Source organism: Typopeltis vanoorti, chromosome 1 (genome assembly GCF_054136105.1).
Source record: "Typopeltis vanoorti isolate ZY-2024b chromosome 1, IOZ_Tvanoo_1.0, whole genome shotgun sequence".
Lineage (NCBI taxonomy): Eukaryota > Metazoa > Arthropoda > Arachnida > Uropygi > Thelyphonidae > Typopeltis > Typopeltis vanoorti.
The window spans coordinates 102,236,805-102,252,556 of NC_143549.1; the positions used below are offsets into that span (position 1 = coordinate 102,236,805).

General features: G+C 33.2%; 1 protein-coding gene across 7 annotated transcripts in view; it reads right to left on the bottom strand.

The window, feature by feature from the left end:
* LOC150110258 (thymocyte selection-associated high mobility group box protein TOX-like) overlaps positions 1 to 15,752 on the bottom strand; it is a 279,484-nt gene that overhangs the window by 50,612 nt on the left and 213,120 nt on the right. For all 7 annotated transcript variants that reach the window (XM_090398662.1, XM_090398654.1, XM_090398680.1 and 4 more), the window contains exon 8: positions 12,056 to 12,136. In XM_090398662.1, the coding sequence (XP_090254788.1) occupies positions 12,056 to 12,136 (81 nt within the window). The remainder of the gene's footprint in view (positions 1 to 12,055; positions 12,137 to 15,752) is intronic.

A 15,752-nucleotide genomic window follows, 5' to 3' on the forward strand; every position in this document is an offset into this window, starting at 1 on the left:
GTTGTACATTTTGCATAGAATTTAATTTAGAAGCAACAGTGTCATGTAAAGTCAATGCTTTACATGGTGTCATGTAAAGCACTGACATCGTGAATTTTTATTGTCTCAGTTATCTGCATCCAGTAATTCAACAATAAGGCCTATGTTTTATAAAACTGATCAACAATAACATGCATTAAAATTTATTACAACATGCATTAAAATTTTTTCATTTACCAAAACTGGTAGAAACACCAAGTTACTAGTAAATTTTTTAAAAGATATTTGCACCATTTACTAGTAAACCAGTTTACTGATTAGTGGATGAAGTGAAAAGAATCTGAGATAATGAGCATCACTGATTTAGAAGAGAACAGATTTTCTTTTGTTTGTCTGGTCTTAAGGGCTTACCTCTCAGTCTTGGCTTACTTGTTTAACATGTCTTGCAACAGCAAATCCAAAAGGAGTGGAAAGAAGGTAAAACCATTCCACTAAAAAAAAGTGGTGATAAGGCTACAAATTATAAGCCAGTCTATATATCTGAAGGTATAGTAAAGGTGTTGGAGAAGTTGTTGAGAGCTAGGATACAAAAATGAATTGATAACAAGGTATTCTCTGTGGTTGTCAGCACGGATTTGTTAAAGGGAGGTCGTGTTTTACCAATTTACCTATGTACTATAACCAGGTGCCAAATGCAATGGACAAGGGACATGCAGTGGTATAGATTTTGCAAAAGCTTTGATGGAATGCCAAACATGGTAACTAAATTGAAACAGATGTGATTGTATATTAGATCAGTGAGTTGGATTTGTGATATCTATCTGGCTGTCATATCATGGGGAGGGTCTGTTTTGGAACCATTATTGTTTAATTTGTATATTAATGATAATGGTATGGTTTAACTGAAGATATGCAACTGTTTGTAGATCATACAAAACTGGGAAGAAGCTGTTGTGGCCTTACAGGAACACTTCAATAGATAATATGAATGGGCAAGTGAATGATGAGATGCGAATTACCATATTTGGCGGCATATAACATGCATTTTTTTTCTTTGAAAATAGGTCTGAAAAACAGAGTGTGTCTTATATGCCGATACTCAGATTTTTATTACTTTCATTTCTGGAAATTTTCTCTGTTCCGAGTTACGTGTTTTCTTTTTTGCTTCCGTGCGGTGTGTGAGAGCATTTCAGTTATGGATAGATAACATATGGTCTAGGTGCTCTGGCAGACTGTTGAAGAAGCCTGCCCTACTAGTATGGAATCAGTTTCGTTCTCACAGAACAGAAGATGTTAAAAATAAACTCAAGGAATTGAAAACTCAGTTAGCTGTAATTCCAGGAGGTCTAACTAGTCAGTTTCAACATTTAGATGTCTGTATTAATAAACCATTTAAGGGATTTATGAAGGAGAAGTGGAACACTGCTGTATGCAGTCTTCAGATTTTGAGGTTACGTCATCAGAAAGAAGGAAGAGGCCTAGCATTTTGCAAGTTTGTGAGTTGGTCAAAGCTTCATGGGATGCTGTGAAAATTGAGACAGTGGTTAAATCATTTAAGAAGTGTGGTTAATAATGCACTGGATGATACAGAGGACAATTTGTTGTATGAGGACTCAGATTCTGATTTAGAAGAGGTTTCAAGTGTCTCTTATTTAGCTCTGGAGATGAATTTCTGGGTTTTGATGAAGAAGATTAAAAGGTGGGTACTCTTTCCTAGTTAGATTAGGTATTTGTTGAAAGTAGACCTACTTATTACTTTATATTTGAAATACTGTAAATTCATTATAATATTCAGCGATAAAGTTTTTTTTTCCTAAAAAATGTGTACAAAAAAGGGGGTGCGTCTTATATGCCGGCAAATACGGTATATACTTGGTGGAGAAATTTTGAAAGTAACTGAGGAATCAAGAGATCTAGGAGTGGTAGTGGACAAGGACCTGAAATTCAGAGGTTGCATTGCACAAGTGAGGTCATCACATAGGATTATTGCAATGATACAGAGAATCTTAATGTGCAGAAAAAAAGAGATTATGGTTCAGCTGCATAAGATCTTTTTCAGCCTTCATATGGACTATCGTAGAGATTTTGTCAGCTGGTTTTCATTGTGATGAGGATATATTAAAAAGGATCCAGAGAAGATTAACTAAGGTTAAAAACCACATTTCAAAGATAACTTACCTTTGAAATGTGGAGTATGAAGATAGATTGACAAAATGCAATTTACAGATCCTTGTGAATAGAGGGAGAGAGGATATGAAATTTTGAATTCTGAAGTTTTAATAATGACCTGACTAACAGACAGCTATTACCCTGCAAGAAGCGTAGCACCTTCAAAACAACAGAATCAAGTTACTCTTCATCCTCTCAATACCTATCAAGTAATTCATAGTAGTTCAGACAAAGACTACTCTGAAAAATCACAGCTTAGCTACTAACTCTAAGGTCATTGGGCCCAAAATACTCAAAAAGAATATTTTAAACCTACAAGGATCTTCTAACATCAATTACATAAGGGGCATGAAGAGTAGGCTAGGAAAGTGACTCAGATGTTAGTCAATGTGAGGATGAGCAAAAGGTTAAGTTAATCAGGCCAAAAAAAAAAAAAAATCCCAATATCAATAATGTTGTTCTTGGCTAGTAGAAGAAAAAATAATTATAAAATAAGGATACTGGCTGATGAAAATGGTAGATTGACAACAATGCAGAGGAAATAACTGATATATTTAATGAACAATTGAGGAAGATATTTCATCCTCATAAGTTATGATATTATACAGCTGGAGTGCAGTTCAAATGATAGTAGAGGAACTGGTGTTAAATGAGGAGGAGATATATGAAAAATTAAGTAAACACACTGATAATAGGGAATAGCATTCTAAGGCATAGCACTGTATGCCTTAAAGGAATGTCTGGCGAGTTAACAACAGCTATGACATTTTCTCTTTCTCTCAGTCTGCCGAAGGTATTCAGCAGACTGAGGCAGTTCAAAACCATGTTAACTTATGGATCTGAGGAAAATGAGGATAGTAAACAGATGGCATCAAATGATATAATCATATTAAAAATTAAGATATTAGAATGTAACCTGACATTTGTTAGCATTCAAGAATGTGTGAAAAAAAAAGGCTAATTCAAAGGGTTGTGGTCACTTAAATAAAATGGAAGAGGAAAGGTTAGCAAAAGAATGTGTGGTTAGCAAGAGGGTTAGGAATTTTGTGCTTAGAGGAAACAGGCATGGAATGGGCTGCCAGAAGTGATTGTTTCATCAGTGAATGAGTTCAAGAAGAGGTACAATAAATATTGTGTGAACGATGGTTAGTTCAAGAAATAAATATAATAATAAAACAATTGAGCAGGAGATGGTAAATCCTGTTTTATTTTATAGCCAGGTACAACTCGGGTCGAAATCCATCGACATCCATAGAGTTTCAATGCCGAAAAAACTATCTACTAAAGAATATTAAAGTTAGTGACGGAGCTTGCTCCACCTTTGCATGGAATTGCCCTGGTGTTGTACTACCCAAGTGATCATTTACACTTGGTTCTGCCGATAGTTTTTTCGGCATTGAAACTCTATGGATGTCGATGGATTTCAACCTGCGTTTCGTACCCGGCTATAAAATAAAACGGGATTTACCATCTCCCGCTCAATTAACAAATTCGCCGGTAAAATAGCCTTTCGGCTTATTATCTTTGTAAATAATAAAACAAGTTTCTGATGCTAGGATGGCAGGAAAGATCATGATAAGATGAAACTCTAAATGGGTCAATGAAGTTAAGTAGGGTCTTAGGAACCAAACTATAACATTTGACAATATTGGAGGCGTAATAAATAACAAAATAATTTTGTATATATTTTAGAAAATAATTTTAGAAAACTGTGGATAGGAAGCTAGTAACAAAGTAAAGTTAATTATGTAGTGATATGATAGCATCTATCATATATACCTCTTGAAAGTGCATATCAGAAAGTGATGGTGATAATAAGAGGAAAAAAAAGAGGCATTTTCTGTAAATGCATTTTTTTAAATATATTCATTCCAGGCATGGACAAATGGTGCCATGCCTGCATATTTAACATGATGTGAGAAAGAAATTCTCTCTTGCTTTTTGTTTGCATATTGGACAGGCATGTGATGAACTGTTGCATGTGCTTTCTATCAAAAGTAGACATAAGTAATCCAATGGTTTGATTATGACTAATTACTATATATGTCACAGTACAAATATGACAACCCCCCAAATTTCTTTTCGAATTTATTTTGTGCTATATTTGCCATATAAGATGACAACAAATTTTACACTTACTGCTGATAGCTTACACATTATTTTTGTTTTAATATAATGTGGACACAGAAATCACTACAGGAATTTATCAATGATCTTCCAGTACAAGATGATCATTGTTATGTTTATACTGTTCTTCAGTTTTTGTATATTATAATTTATGTGATCACCATGCTAGCATGGTTACATTAGGATTTAAATGAAAAAACTACATGCTTACCCTAATGAATAAATTTATTAAATGTGCAAATATTTATAAACAAAATATATGAATATAATACAAAATCTGTATATTAATATGCTAATTAATATAATAAAAGGAAAAGCTGATTAGAACATAGTACATGTGTCTAACATAATATCACTATACAACATTACTGTAGGAGCTAGACGATCACTTGTCAATGTTTTCCATTGCTGAACTCAAAGGTTCATGTTTTATACCTGGAGTAAGACAAGCCCATTTTCAGAATTTTTTTAAACTTCAAATATTATTTTAAACACCAACATATACAGTAATTTTCTAGAAATTATATTAATTCATTTCTAGAAAAGTAATAATCTGTGTAAAAATTAGAAGAAATTCATTTTTATTCACTTCCAAAGAAATAGGATTTTTAGATTCTACATTTTCAGAAGACAGATGAAATTGATTGTGCATAACAAGTAACACCTCTCTACTGGAAGAGGCAATGTTTAAGTAAAACCAAGAAAAAATATTACTGTAGCAATAAATACAGTTTCCTAATAATCTATTGCAAAATAACAAATAAGAAAAAATTATTCTATGGATTTTCAATGATCTCATATTCCTTTTATTTCTTTTTTTGTATACTTCTATACCATAAAAAAAAAGACTTCCTTTGTGTTTTATGAGTTCATTTCCAAAAAATTCAAGAGCCTTATGAATTCTTTATTCTTGTTTTTTGAAATCATCTGAGTAAAAAGGTAGAATAAAAAATTTATGATACCTCTTCTAGCACCAGACTTTATTTGATACCGGATTATGAATGTCATGTTTTAGGATTTTAAGTTTACACTGATAAATGACAAAGTATCTGATTATTTTATAACAATGGCTGCAATGTTGTTTTTGCACCAATGTTTGATTATTTTTGATTACTGTAGAAGAGGGAAATAAGAATGGGAGTTTTACCCCTCAGTTTAACATTTGATGACAGTTTATAAAATCATTGCAAGTTCAATCAATTGACTGATAATCATAATACTTTTTTTTTCTTTCTAAGGAGTATAACATACTCCACTCAATTCAACTTTTTATTAAATTAAAAACGGTTGGCTTGAACTACAGCAGTTCAGAGTAGCAATATACAACAATGTATACTGCAATGTATCCTTGATACTGTTACGCACAATAATGGGGAGGAGACTATTTGTAATGAGTGCCTTTGTTTTCTCTTGTTTCTTTGTATATTATTCAGTATACTATATTAATAAAATCATACCCTCACCCAGTGGTGCACCCAGGGAGGGGGGGGGGGCCAAGGGGCCCTGCCCCACCCCCCACCCCAAAAAAAAAAAAGAAAAAAAGACTAGAAAAATTTCCAAAAATCTTTTCCTAATTAAAATTCATTTTTTTTTATTTATGTCATGTCGTGTCTTCTATTTCTATACTACTTATGAATTAATGGCAACATAAGGTGGGAATACCCTATAGCTCTCGGGAATCCCAGCCGCTGTGAAAGCAAGGCGAACGAAGTAGTGCTCTTGTGGACCGAGCGCTACTTCATTTGCCTGAGCCGGTCCAGAGGAGATCACGGGTATCATGCATTGGCAATCACTGCAGATGCTCAGTCATAGGTCATATGCATTCTCAAATCGTCTACTCAACTCGGCCCTCCCCAAGATTAAATCATGAGTGTTCCCCCCCCTCGAAGATTAAATCCTCAGTGCGCTACTGCCCTCACCTGGTATACAAATATACCTTACTAGGCACAGAAACCAAACAATTTCTGCATAATATTAAAAAAAATAAAAATAAACAATACTCAGTTTTTTTATGATTTGAAACAAGATAACATTATTTTTGTAATTTTCTATGATTTTAAGATAGTTCACAAACACTACTTGTGCACAAACATTTTACTGAAAAGAAAAAAAAAAAGGCATTCCATAATTATTGGCTGTAAATAAAAATCAATTTGTAAAAATAAACACCTGATGCATAAGTGCAATATATAGTCCAGCAAAAATTTGTTAACCTCCCTACTAACTGTTTTTATACCCACCAAAATATGGATGTGAAATGACTTTGGAAAAGAAGTGCAAGCCATCAATTATCTCCATTAAAAGGTGTCATAATCCTTCACACTCAGCCCACTTAAATGGATTAACTGATGTTTATGACTGCAACTAAGAGCCACTGTTACTAAAAGCAAGAAATGCTTAGCTCTAATTTTAAATAGAGATATCAAGTTGCTTAAACACTGCTATTTTTATATTTCTAGTCTTTTATCACATAATTATAGTGTATTATTAATGGCAGGACAAAATAAGAAAAAGTTCCATACTGTAATATATTTTTTTTTTCATTTTAAAAAAATGCCATCCACTGGTAGGTATGCAAAATTGTTGTGATCATTTACATATAAGTATTTTATCTGTCTGATAAAACAATGTCAAAATCAATTTCTTTTGGATACTTCTTGTATAATTATGCTTAGCTGACAGTGCATGTTTTGTTCCCAAAGAATCAACCATTCACAGTTGGTTCTAAATTATTTTCTTTATTGTTTATTCATAATCTAAGAAATCAAAATCACTTCATAAAATAAATGCTTAGTTTCTTCCCTTGTATGAGTATCTCTATAAAACACAAAGAATAATTCATAACATACATCACAACATTTTAAAAAATTATGTTTCTGCAGTATCCTCCACTCCCCATTTCCCAAAATTGCTCATTACAAACTGAAATAAACAGTTATGAAGAAAACCATTATGTGCTGGCTAAGCTCTCTGCATAACATGAAACTTAACATAATAATTAATAATGACATTCTTATAATCATTATTGTTGTTCAGCCGATGCAAAAATAATCTTCTATACTTTGTTTTGGAAAAAGAAAGAAAGAAAAACCACTATAAATAAAAAATTTTTTCTGAAAATATCATGTTTCATGAAGAAGAAAAAAATACTCTTATACATACATACTTGAAAGGAAATACATCTACTACTAGTTTTCATATATATATTTATTTTTATATTTATATATATATATATATATACATACACACACACACACACACATGTATTTGCTCCAAAAGTAAAAGCACTGTTAATTCTCTTACGAAAAGTTCAAAAAATAAGACATATAGAAAGGCTTATGTGTTGGGAGTTCATCTTAGACTATTTACAGTTTAATTCACAACACAAGACAATAATAAGAAAACAAATAATATATTTATTTACTTAAATTTCACTCTTTTATACCCAGCATCATCAGAGCACAAACAGTTTATCACAGTACGCACAGAGTAACAATTAGTTAATAGTGGGAATCATTTAAAATGGAAACAGTTGGAACAGCTGTATCAATTTACCAAAAATCTGTGATCACAGTCATTTTAAGATCAAATTAATGCTTTCAAACCTCTGTTTATCTGACAATAGATGGCATGGCACCAATTAAGACTTGAGTTCTCTGTATTGTCCAATACAATTTTAAACCATTTCCTTATTAACTAATCATTGCTGTTTGAGTACTGTGACAAACTGTCCTATGAAGATGCTTGGTAGAAAACTAGCAAAATATCACAACGAAGTAAATAAATATATTATTCATTTTCTTATTATCTTGGGTTGTAAATTAAACAGTAAAAAAAATTAATAATAAAACTAAAAAAAAAAGTTCAAAAATAAACTATAACCAGAAATATCTGAAGTCTGAATAGCTGGCTAAATACCCTCTGCCCCCAACACACCCACACACACAAAAACTTGATGAACAATTTATGTAACATAGCTACATCTTATTGTAAGCCAACAAGAACTTCTCACTGTCAAAACTTTAATGGAATTAAATGGTCATAACCCTCATCAAATCCAGCAGATAAATGACTTCTATGTTCCAACTCTAAGGATTCTTCAACAGAACACAGGGTTCCTTCCAATCCATTATATTTCTGGTATCTCTGAACTTAGTGGTAGAATTTTGAAGTATCAGCTTATTCCCACATATTTTCCTATTAGCAAAATTTCTCATCTGTTACCATCCACAGAAGACAAACTGTCACCTCTATAGCTGGTATTTACCAGATTCCTTGTGAATGTAATTTGACATACTTTGGGCAGACAGGCCGTTTTGTGGAAAAAAGAATTAATGAACATCAATATTGCATTGAATATGTGAAACCTCAAAAGTCTTGTCTGGCACAGCATAGTACTGACACTAAACACAGTATCTGGTGGTGGTGGGATGAAACTCATCTTCTCCATAGAAGCAGTTTTAAATATGAACACCTTTTCAAAGAAAGTTGAAAAGCCCTTTTACATTGGTCTAACCTGAATCAGAATATCTGTCTCTCTTTCTCCCAAAAGTTTGGGAGATTCTCAATTAACGTAAACATCAAATATAGTTTTAATATTATTTATTAATATGTTAATATCTAGCTCGCAGCAACCATGTTTAATTGATAAACCAATGTGTAGAAACAAGCATATCAAAGAACAACAGGAATACATGTACCATGTATTCCTGTTGTTGTTTGATATGCTTGTTTCTACATACTAATGATATACTGTTATTTTTAGTATGAAATATCTGTACTTTCATTAAAGTTAATTACTGTGGTTATCGTATAATTTATTGTTTATAGTTCTGCCACAGGTACCTTTATTGTTAATAGCTCTAGCAGGATTACTAACAAAGTAGGGTAATTACAAGATAAAAGCAACAGACTGACAACATTTGTGTTCTTATCTTTGAAAGTACATAAGTTGGTTCATACAGTATATATGATTCTCTTCAGCCAGTAGGGAGATTAACAGACCAAATAAAATTAGCCTATTCCAAAAAATGGTGTGTGTAAGGAATTAACCAGATCAGCCAATTCTAAATATGGCATGAATAAATAATTAATCACATTCTAAACAAGAAACAATGAAAATAAGTTAGAAATAGTGAATCATTGAAAGAAGGCTGAATTATATTTTTAACTAACAAAACTACCTGGTTGCTAAGGGGTTTTTTTTTTTTAATAAATAAGAACTTTTCAGATTTTTCCTCCAAAGTGAAAAAAATTCAGATTATTTTTCTACTTCTTATAAAGATTTTTTAGTATACTTTATTCTGCTAATTTTCTAATTTCATAATAAATAAAATAAGGTTTTTGAGAATGACAAATACAACAGGTAAGCAATGTCGTTTAGGGAGATTTCTATCCTCTACCATTTGTAGCTGATGAAACATTCTGATTACACTTACCATAAGGAAACAGTATATGAAATGAAAAATACCATCAATAATTACTTGCATAAAGAAACTTAAGACTTTTATACAAAAATGCTTTAAAAGTACAAAACAAAACAAAAAAAATATGTTTTCTGAATAGTTAAATTTTTGTATTTAGTGTCATTATGTTTTATATAATAAGGAGACTTTTCAGTTTTAAATATTAACTTTATCAGGCTTCATTATCACACATGACAGGCAGATAAAAAGCATTACCTGCACATTCATGTACATCATATATTTGTGAATTTTCATAAAATAGAAGAACACAAAAGGTTGTAAACATATAGTACAAAAGTGAATGTATTAAAGGTTAGATAACCTAAAAACTCTTAGAAACCAAATATGAAATTTAATGCCACTTCAACATCCAATAAGCAGGATGTGGATTCACATGAGAAGATGAAATTCATCTACAACCATGACCATTGCTATTAGTGATAAGATAAACTATTAGTGTAAATATATCCAAGTTTACCTATACCAGAGTGGTGAATCTTATGTTATGCATATATTGACTTGGGCACAGTAGCAATAGTACTTATGAACATTTAAGGTAAGACAATCTGATTTGGTTTCTACTCTTAGAAACCAAATATGAAATTTGCATACTACTTTAGGTGTTTAAAAAGTGGGATTGTGGGTTCACATGAAGAGATGAAATTCATCTACAATCATGCCCATAGTAGGTTTCAAACCCTCAAGTCTGAACCAACTATAGTCACTGCTCTGGAATCTGTGGATACCAGGAGAGAAGAGACACTATCCACACAGCCAACCAGGAAAGTATGCATACACCCATCATTTACTATTTTTATATCCCTTGAATGACACAGAATAGCTTTCCAAAGATGTGTGTGAAATATGACATGTGTGAAAGGCAAGGCATGCATTTAACATGTTTTGCACTGGCACTGGCATATAGCAAGAGAAGATTGTACTGTGCTGCAAGGTAAGGGTAAGAAATGCCACTTTGTATATGTGTAAAAAAAAGAAATATACCTCATATCTCAGAAAATGAAAACGAAAAAGATAAGTTATTAGTGTGAATATACCCAAGCCTATCCATACAGAGTGGTGAATTTCATGTTATGCAAATACAAACTTCTTGGGCATGGTAGCAATTACTCAGCATACGGTTCATCTGTCCGCATGGTTAGCCTAGTGGCTATGCGCTTCGCAACCATATGCCTAGGGAAGGAGTGTCCTAAGTTTGATTCCTGTTGACGACATGAGGAGCTTATCTTTCTCAGCCATAGCCAAGTTAGCTGAAGTTGGGCGTGGACAGCAGGGTTTCTCCCCAAGTTTATCTGGGGTTTTTCATCCCGTAATTTCCCTAGATGGTGCGTACATAGCTGCCCCTAAACAGCCGAAAGGCTATAACCACAAAAACACATGGTTCATCTATTCTTTTGTCCCCCCCCCCAGTACCGAGTTAGTCAATCTCTGATTGTTGTGGCATTCATTTTCCTCCAGAAGCTAAAGATTTCCTCTCACATACATAAAACTACAACCTCTGACACATTTGGCAGTAATTATGTACTGTAAAACATGAACTTGAATAATTCCTGAGTATATGCTAATGTCATCCCAAAAGGATTTAGGTCTCTCGAAGGTCAATAATAATTTCTAAAATATCCTTAAATCCTCATCCTTTGGGTGCAATTTTATCTTGGGAATAGAAAGGGGTCATGGATGATTCTGTGACACTGTTGTGATGCATGCATCTTGTTCTGTGTATGTGTGTCACTTTTCCTAGTCATTTATCATAAGGACCATTCTTTAAAACAGGAAAATATCTGAGTAATAGAGTCAGTTGACAGTTTGGCCAACAAGACTGAATTCTTTATCCACAACTCCTTCAAAGGAAACAATTACTATACACTTGCTGTTCAAGCCTGCTACTTTCCTTAGATTCAGTGACAGACTTCCTGTTGAACCTTTTTTGCAACAAAATTTTAATGATCTCTGAGTTTAAAACAAAACTGGATGTAAACTCTTTACCGTTTCATATCATTCACTTAAAAAATTGTAGAACAAATAAATGAGCAATTAAACTGTTTACATGAAAATACTGTAAGCTATAATGGTAGCACTCAGAAAACACATCTAGTAGCAATAAGTCACAGTGCCTGATGTGCCTACTACTTTTTGGATCCTATATGAATACTTTTGAGTGGTACCTCATATATCTAAGAAATGAAGGAAGTATGCTGAATAGTGGAAAGTAAATGTTTAAAATAAGTTCAATATACATTTTAGAATTTTATCAGAACTATAAACCATTAAAAAAATATTTTTCTTTTGTATTTTACCTTGGACACTAGGCTTGCTCTATATGCAGCCAATGCTTTTAGGTATTCCTTTTTAGCTGCCTCGGTTTTCTTCTTGTATACCTGTAATGGTTTAAAATCAACAGAAGTTTAAACATGCAGAAAATAACAAGATATTCTAGTATGAATTAATTTAAACTTCAATATAATCAGCTGTCCTTATTATATTGATTTGTGCTTAAAAATATTTAATAAAAGAAACTGAAGAATGTTATTTAAATGCAGAAGTTTTCTGGAGGCTAAGGATATGTTTATTATAAGAAAATAAACATGCATCACATTTAAGCACTCTTTGCACTTAAGGACACACAATAACTTTGCACACAAATCATTAAAAATGCTTAAGTAATGCAATCACAACACAATGTTGGCATTTGCCCTTTGGTTTATTAAAAGACCTGGTCAAATTACATCAAAGATGTAAGGAACCCATTAAAAGGGCCTTCAAAGATGAGTTATTGCATTGCGGCCCTAACCCTTTGGCTGTAATTCTAACCAAACCAAATTAAACATACTATTATTATTATTACATGATGCCTCCAATGAGTCCAAAGACTCATCGAGGGAGGGCACCTACTCTACAACTTTCTGTTACCACCACTTAATCCACCAAATACAGCCAACTGCCACTACCATCAACTACTGCCCACCACCAATAATTTTTGTCTGTAAATTGTGTGTGTAACTCAAGGTCGATTTGTCTATATGTGGGATGAAAAACTTGAGTTTCTGGGAGAAAAAACCCTGCTGCCTTCGTGTGAGATCGACTGACTCACTCACATTCAATTGAAAAAAACCCATATAAAGATTCTTCTCATCATGAGAATTGAACTTAAGCCTTTTCCAATTGAAGGGCACAATGTACCATCATTCTTCCAATTGTGCTATGAAGGTCCTTAAAAGCCACAGAAACTATAAATTCTAATCAAAATAAAATGAATAATAAAATATAGATATATCCACTACTTGTCACTCTGTTGTCAACTGATTTAAATCCTAATTTTCTAATTATCATCATTATCTCATTTTCTTGTATGAGACCCCTTTTTATAATTGTGTTTATTCCAATTATTCTGAACTGTTCATCAAATTGAAGCAAACATATAGTTCATTTGTACCGTGGATGGCTATGGATTTTTTATCAATTATCAATTGGATATTTTTTGTATAATTTACTTATTTTTTACACAGTTTGAAAATCCTACTCTAGAGATCAAACAGGGAACTATTTCAAGCCACTTCAGGTCTCCAATAAGCTGGGCAGTGGTCTCACTGTCAATGAAACTGATCTCCTACTTAAAGACAATCACAAACATCCATGCCTGTAATGGGATTTAAACCTGTGACCTGTTGTTGTTGGAGAGTAGATATGCTAACCACTCAGCAAACGAAGCCAGTTTTACTTGAAACCAAAACAGGATTTAGGTAAAGTTTTTTTTGTTGTTATTGTTGAGGTTATAATACAGCAGTCATTCTGCAATTTATTACTATTAGCATCAAACTTCCATAGAGTCAAAACATTCCTTGAAAGTGGTACACACCATCACAACACACAAAGAATGAGCTTAAAACACACAAAGTGTTTTAAGCTCATTCAATGTATGGGTGTGCATTCACTACACTGTCAGGTAATATGTTCCACTCACCAACCACTCTCCATACAAAAACCTGCTCCTCACGCTGTCCTTATACAGTTTCTAGGGATGGCGTCTTGTTCTGCCCTTTGCAAATTACATTCCCTCAATCTGTTTTCATACCCAAACATTCCAGACCAGTTACCATATTAGCCAATCTTCTCTGTCCATTTCTAATCCTCATTACCATGAAAACCAGGGGACCAAATCTGTGCACAATAATCCATAAGAAGCCTGATCAAGGCCTTATACAAGGGAACCTTAACCTCTTTATTTCAGCATTATTGCCATAATCCAATGTAATGACTTCACAACTTTGTGCAGCATGACCACTGAACTTGAGGTCCTTGTTCTCCATCAAACCCAGATCTTTCATCTCCTCTAACTCATTGAAAATTTCTCCACTAAGTGTATACTTTGCATCGCATCATACCAAATTTAAAATCTTATTTGCAACAATGAACTGAGAGTGCCACTCACTTGCACATATTTATTAGAACTATAAAAAATGTACAATCATTTTACCTGTTTAAGTTTCAAAGGACAGTAAATATTGTGAAAAATGATGCTGGTTTTAAACTGTGGATAGTTTCTGTATTGCATCCGTGCAGTTAGCCAAGTGGTTATGCACTCCGCAACCATATGCCTGGGAAAGGAGTATCCTGCATTCGATTCTCGTCGCTGACGTGAGGAGTTAAGGATCTTTCTCAGACATAGCCAAGTTAGCCGGTCTTGGGCGTGGACCGCAGGATTTTTCTCCCCAGTTTATCTGGGGTTTTTTCTCCCACAAAGCAAGCAAACCAGTCTTAAGAATACAACGCTTCACAGACAATTACACATGGTTGAGTGTGAGGGTAACAACCCCACCTCGTAGTGAGTTATGAAAACCCAAAAATGAGAGGCCAAGGCTCTGTATGGGGCTGTAATGCCAAAGAAGAAGTTTCTGTGTTGCATTTAGAAAGATGCAAGGATTACCAGGGATATTTTTATAATATATTATTATATATGTTTCGACACATCTACTATAATGTTTTTTTCCCATTGGTTCAACTCATCAATTAATTATTTAGGCCTGCATAATTACATAAATACTATACAATTGCTTTAAAAAAGATTTATTTGCTGAAGTAGATACTGCCATTTTTCCTTTTTGTACTCTGTAAGTGATGCCATTAAGAGAAACAATTTTGGTACACACTTTTGTAAGAATTCTGTGTTTAGGCTTATATGTTGATTCTTCAGCATCTTGTTGTTTAAGGAAATTAACAATGCAGACTAGATGATAACTAAAAATATTTAATTATTACTTCCTAGATTTTGCTGAAGTTAAATCTGTATCTTCAGGGATTAATACACTGGTATTAAACACAAGCACACAGGCATACTTCAATAAAAAAGATGGAACACGAGAGATACAGGAAGATCTAATGTCCAATAATTACACCACCTATTGGCTTTGGTTGGATTGACTGTTTGCTGATAAGGGTTTCTCATATGAGAGCCAGTTTGATACAACCATATTTGTTTAGGTTAGGAGAGTTGGTAAGAGCTGCAAAAATTTGAGGAAAAGCCTCTTGAATTTAAATTAATTCGAGAGGCTTTTCCTTGAATATAGGTGATGTAATTATAGGAATTTAGGTCTTCATGTATCTCTCTCCTGTTCCATCTTTGTTGCTAAGGTATGCCTGTGTGCACATGTTCAATACCAGTGTATTAATCCTTGAATATGCAAATTTAACTTCAGCAATATTTTTAGTCTACATTGTTATTTTATCAGATGATTTTTAACTATGTTGTTTAAATAACATAGTTAAAAATCACATCAGCTGAAATAATTTATTTCAGCTGATTTTTAACTGTTCAGCTGTTGTTACTGCAATCACTTCTATAAGAAAACATGCTGTCAACCATATGCCAGCCCAGTCCACTTGTGGCTCAACCAGTTCACCATGTTTCAACATGCCTTTGTATAAAATATCCAATAATTGGATATATACTGATTCCCAAAGAAATCAGCTAGGAAATAAGTACTGGCATTTTATTTT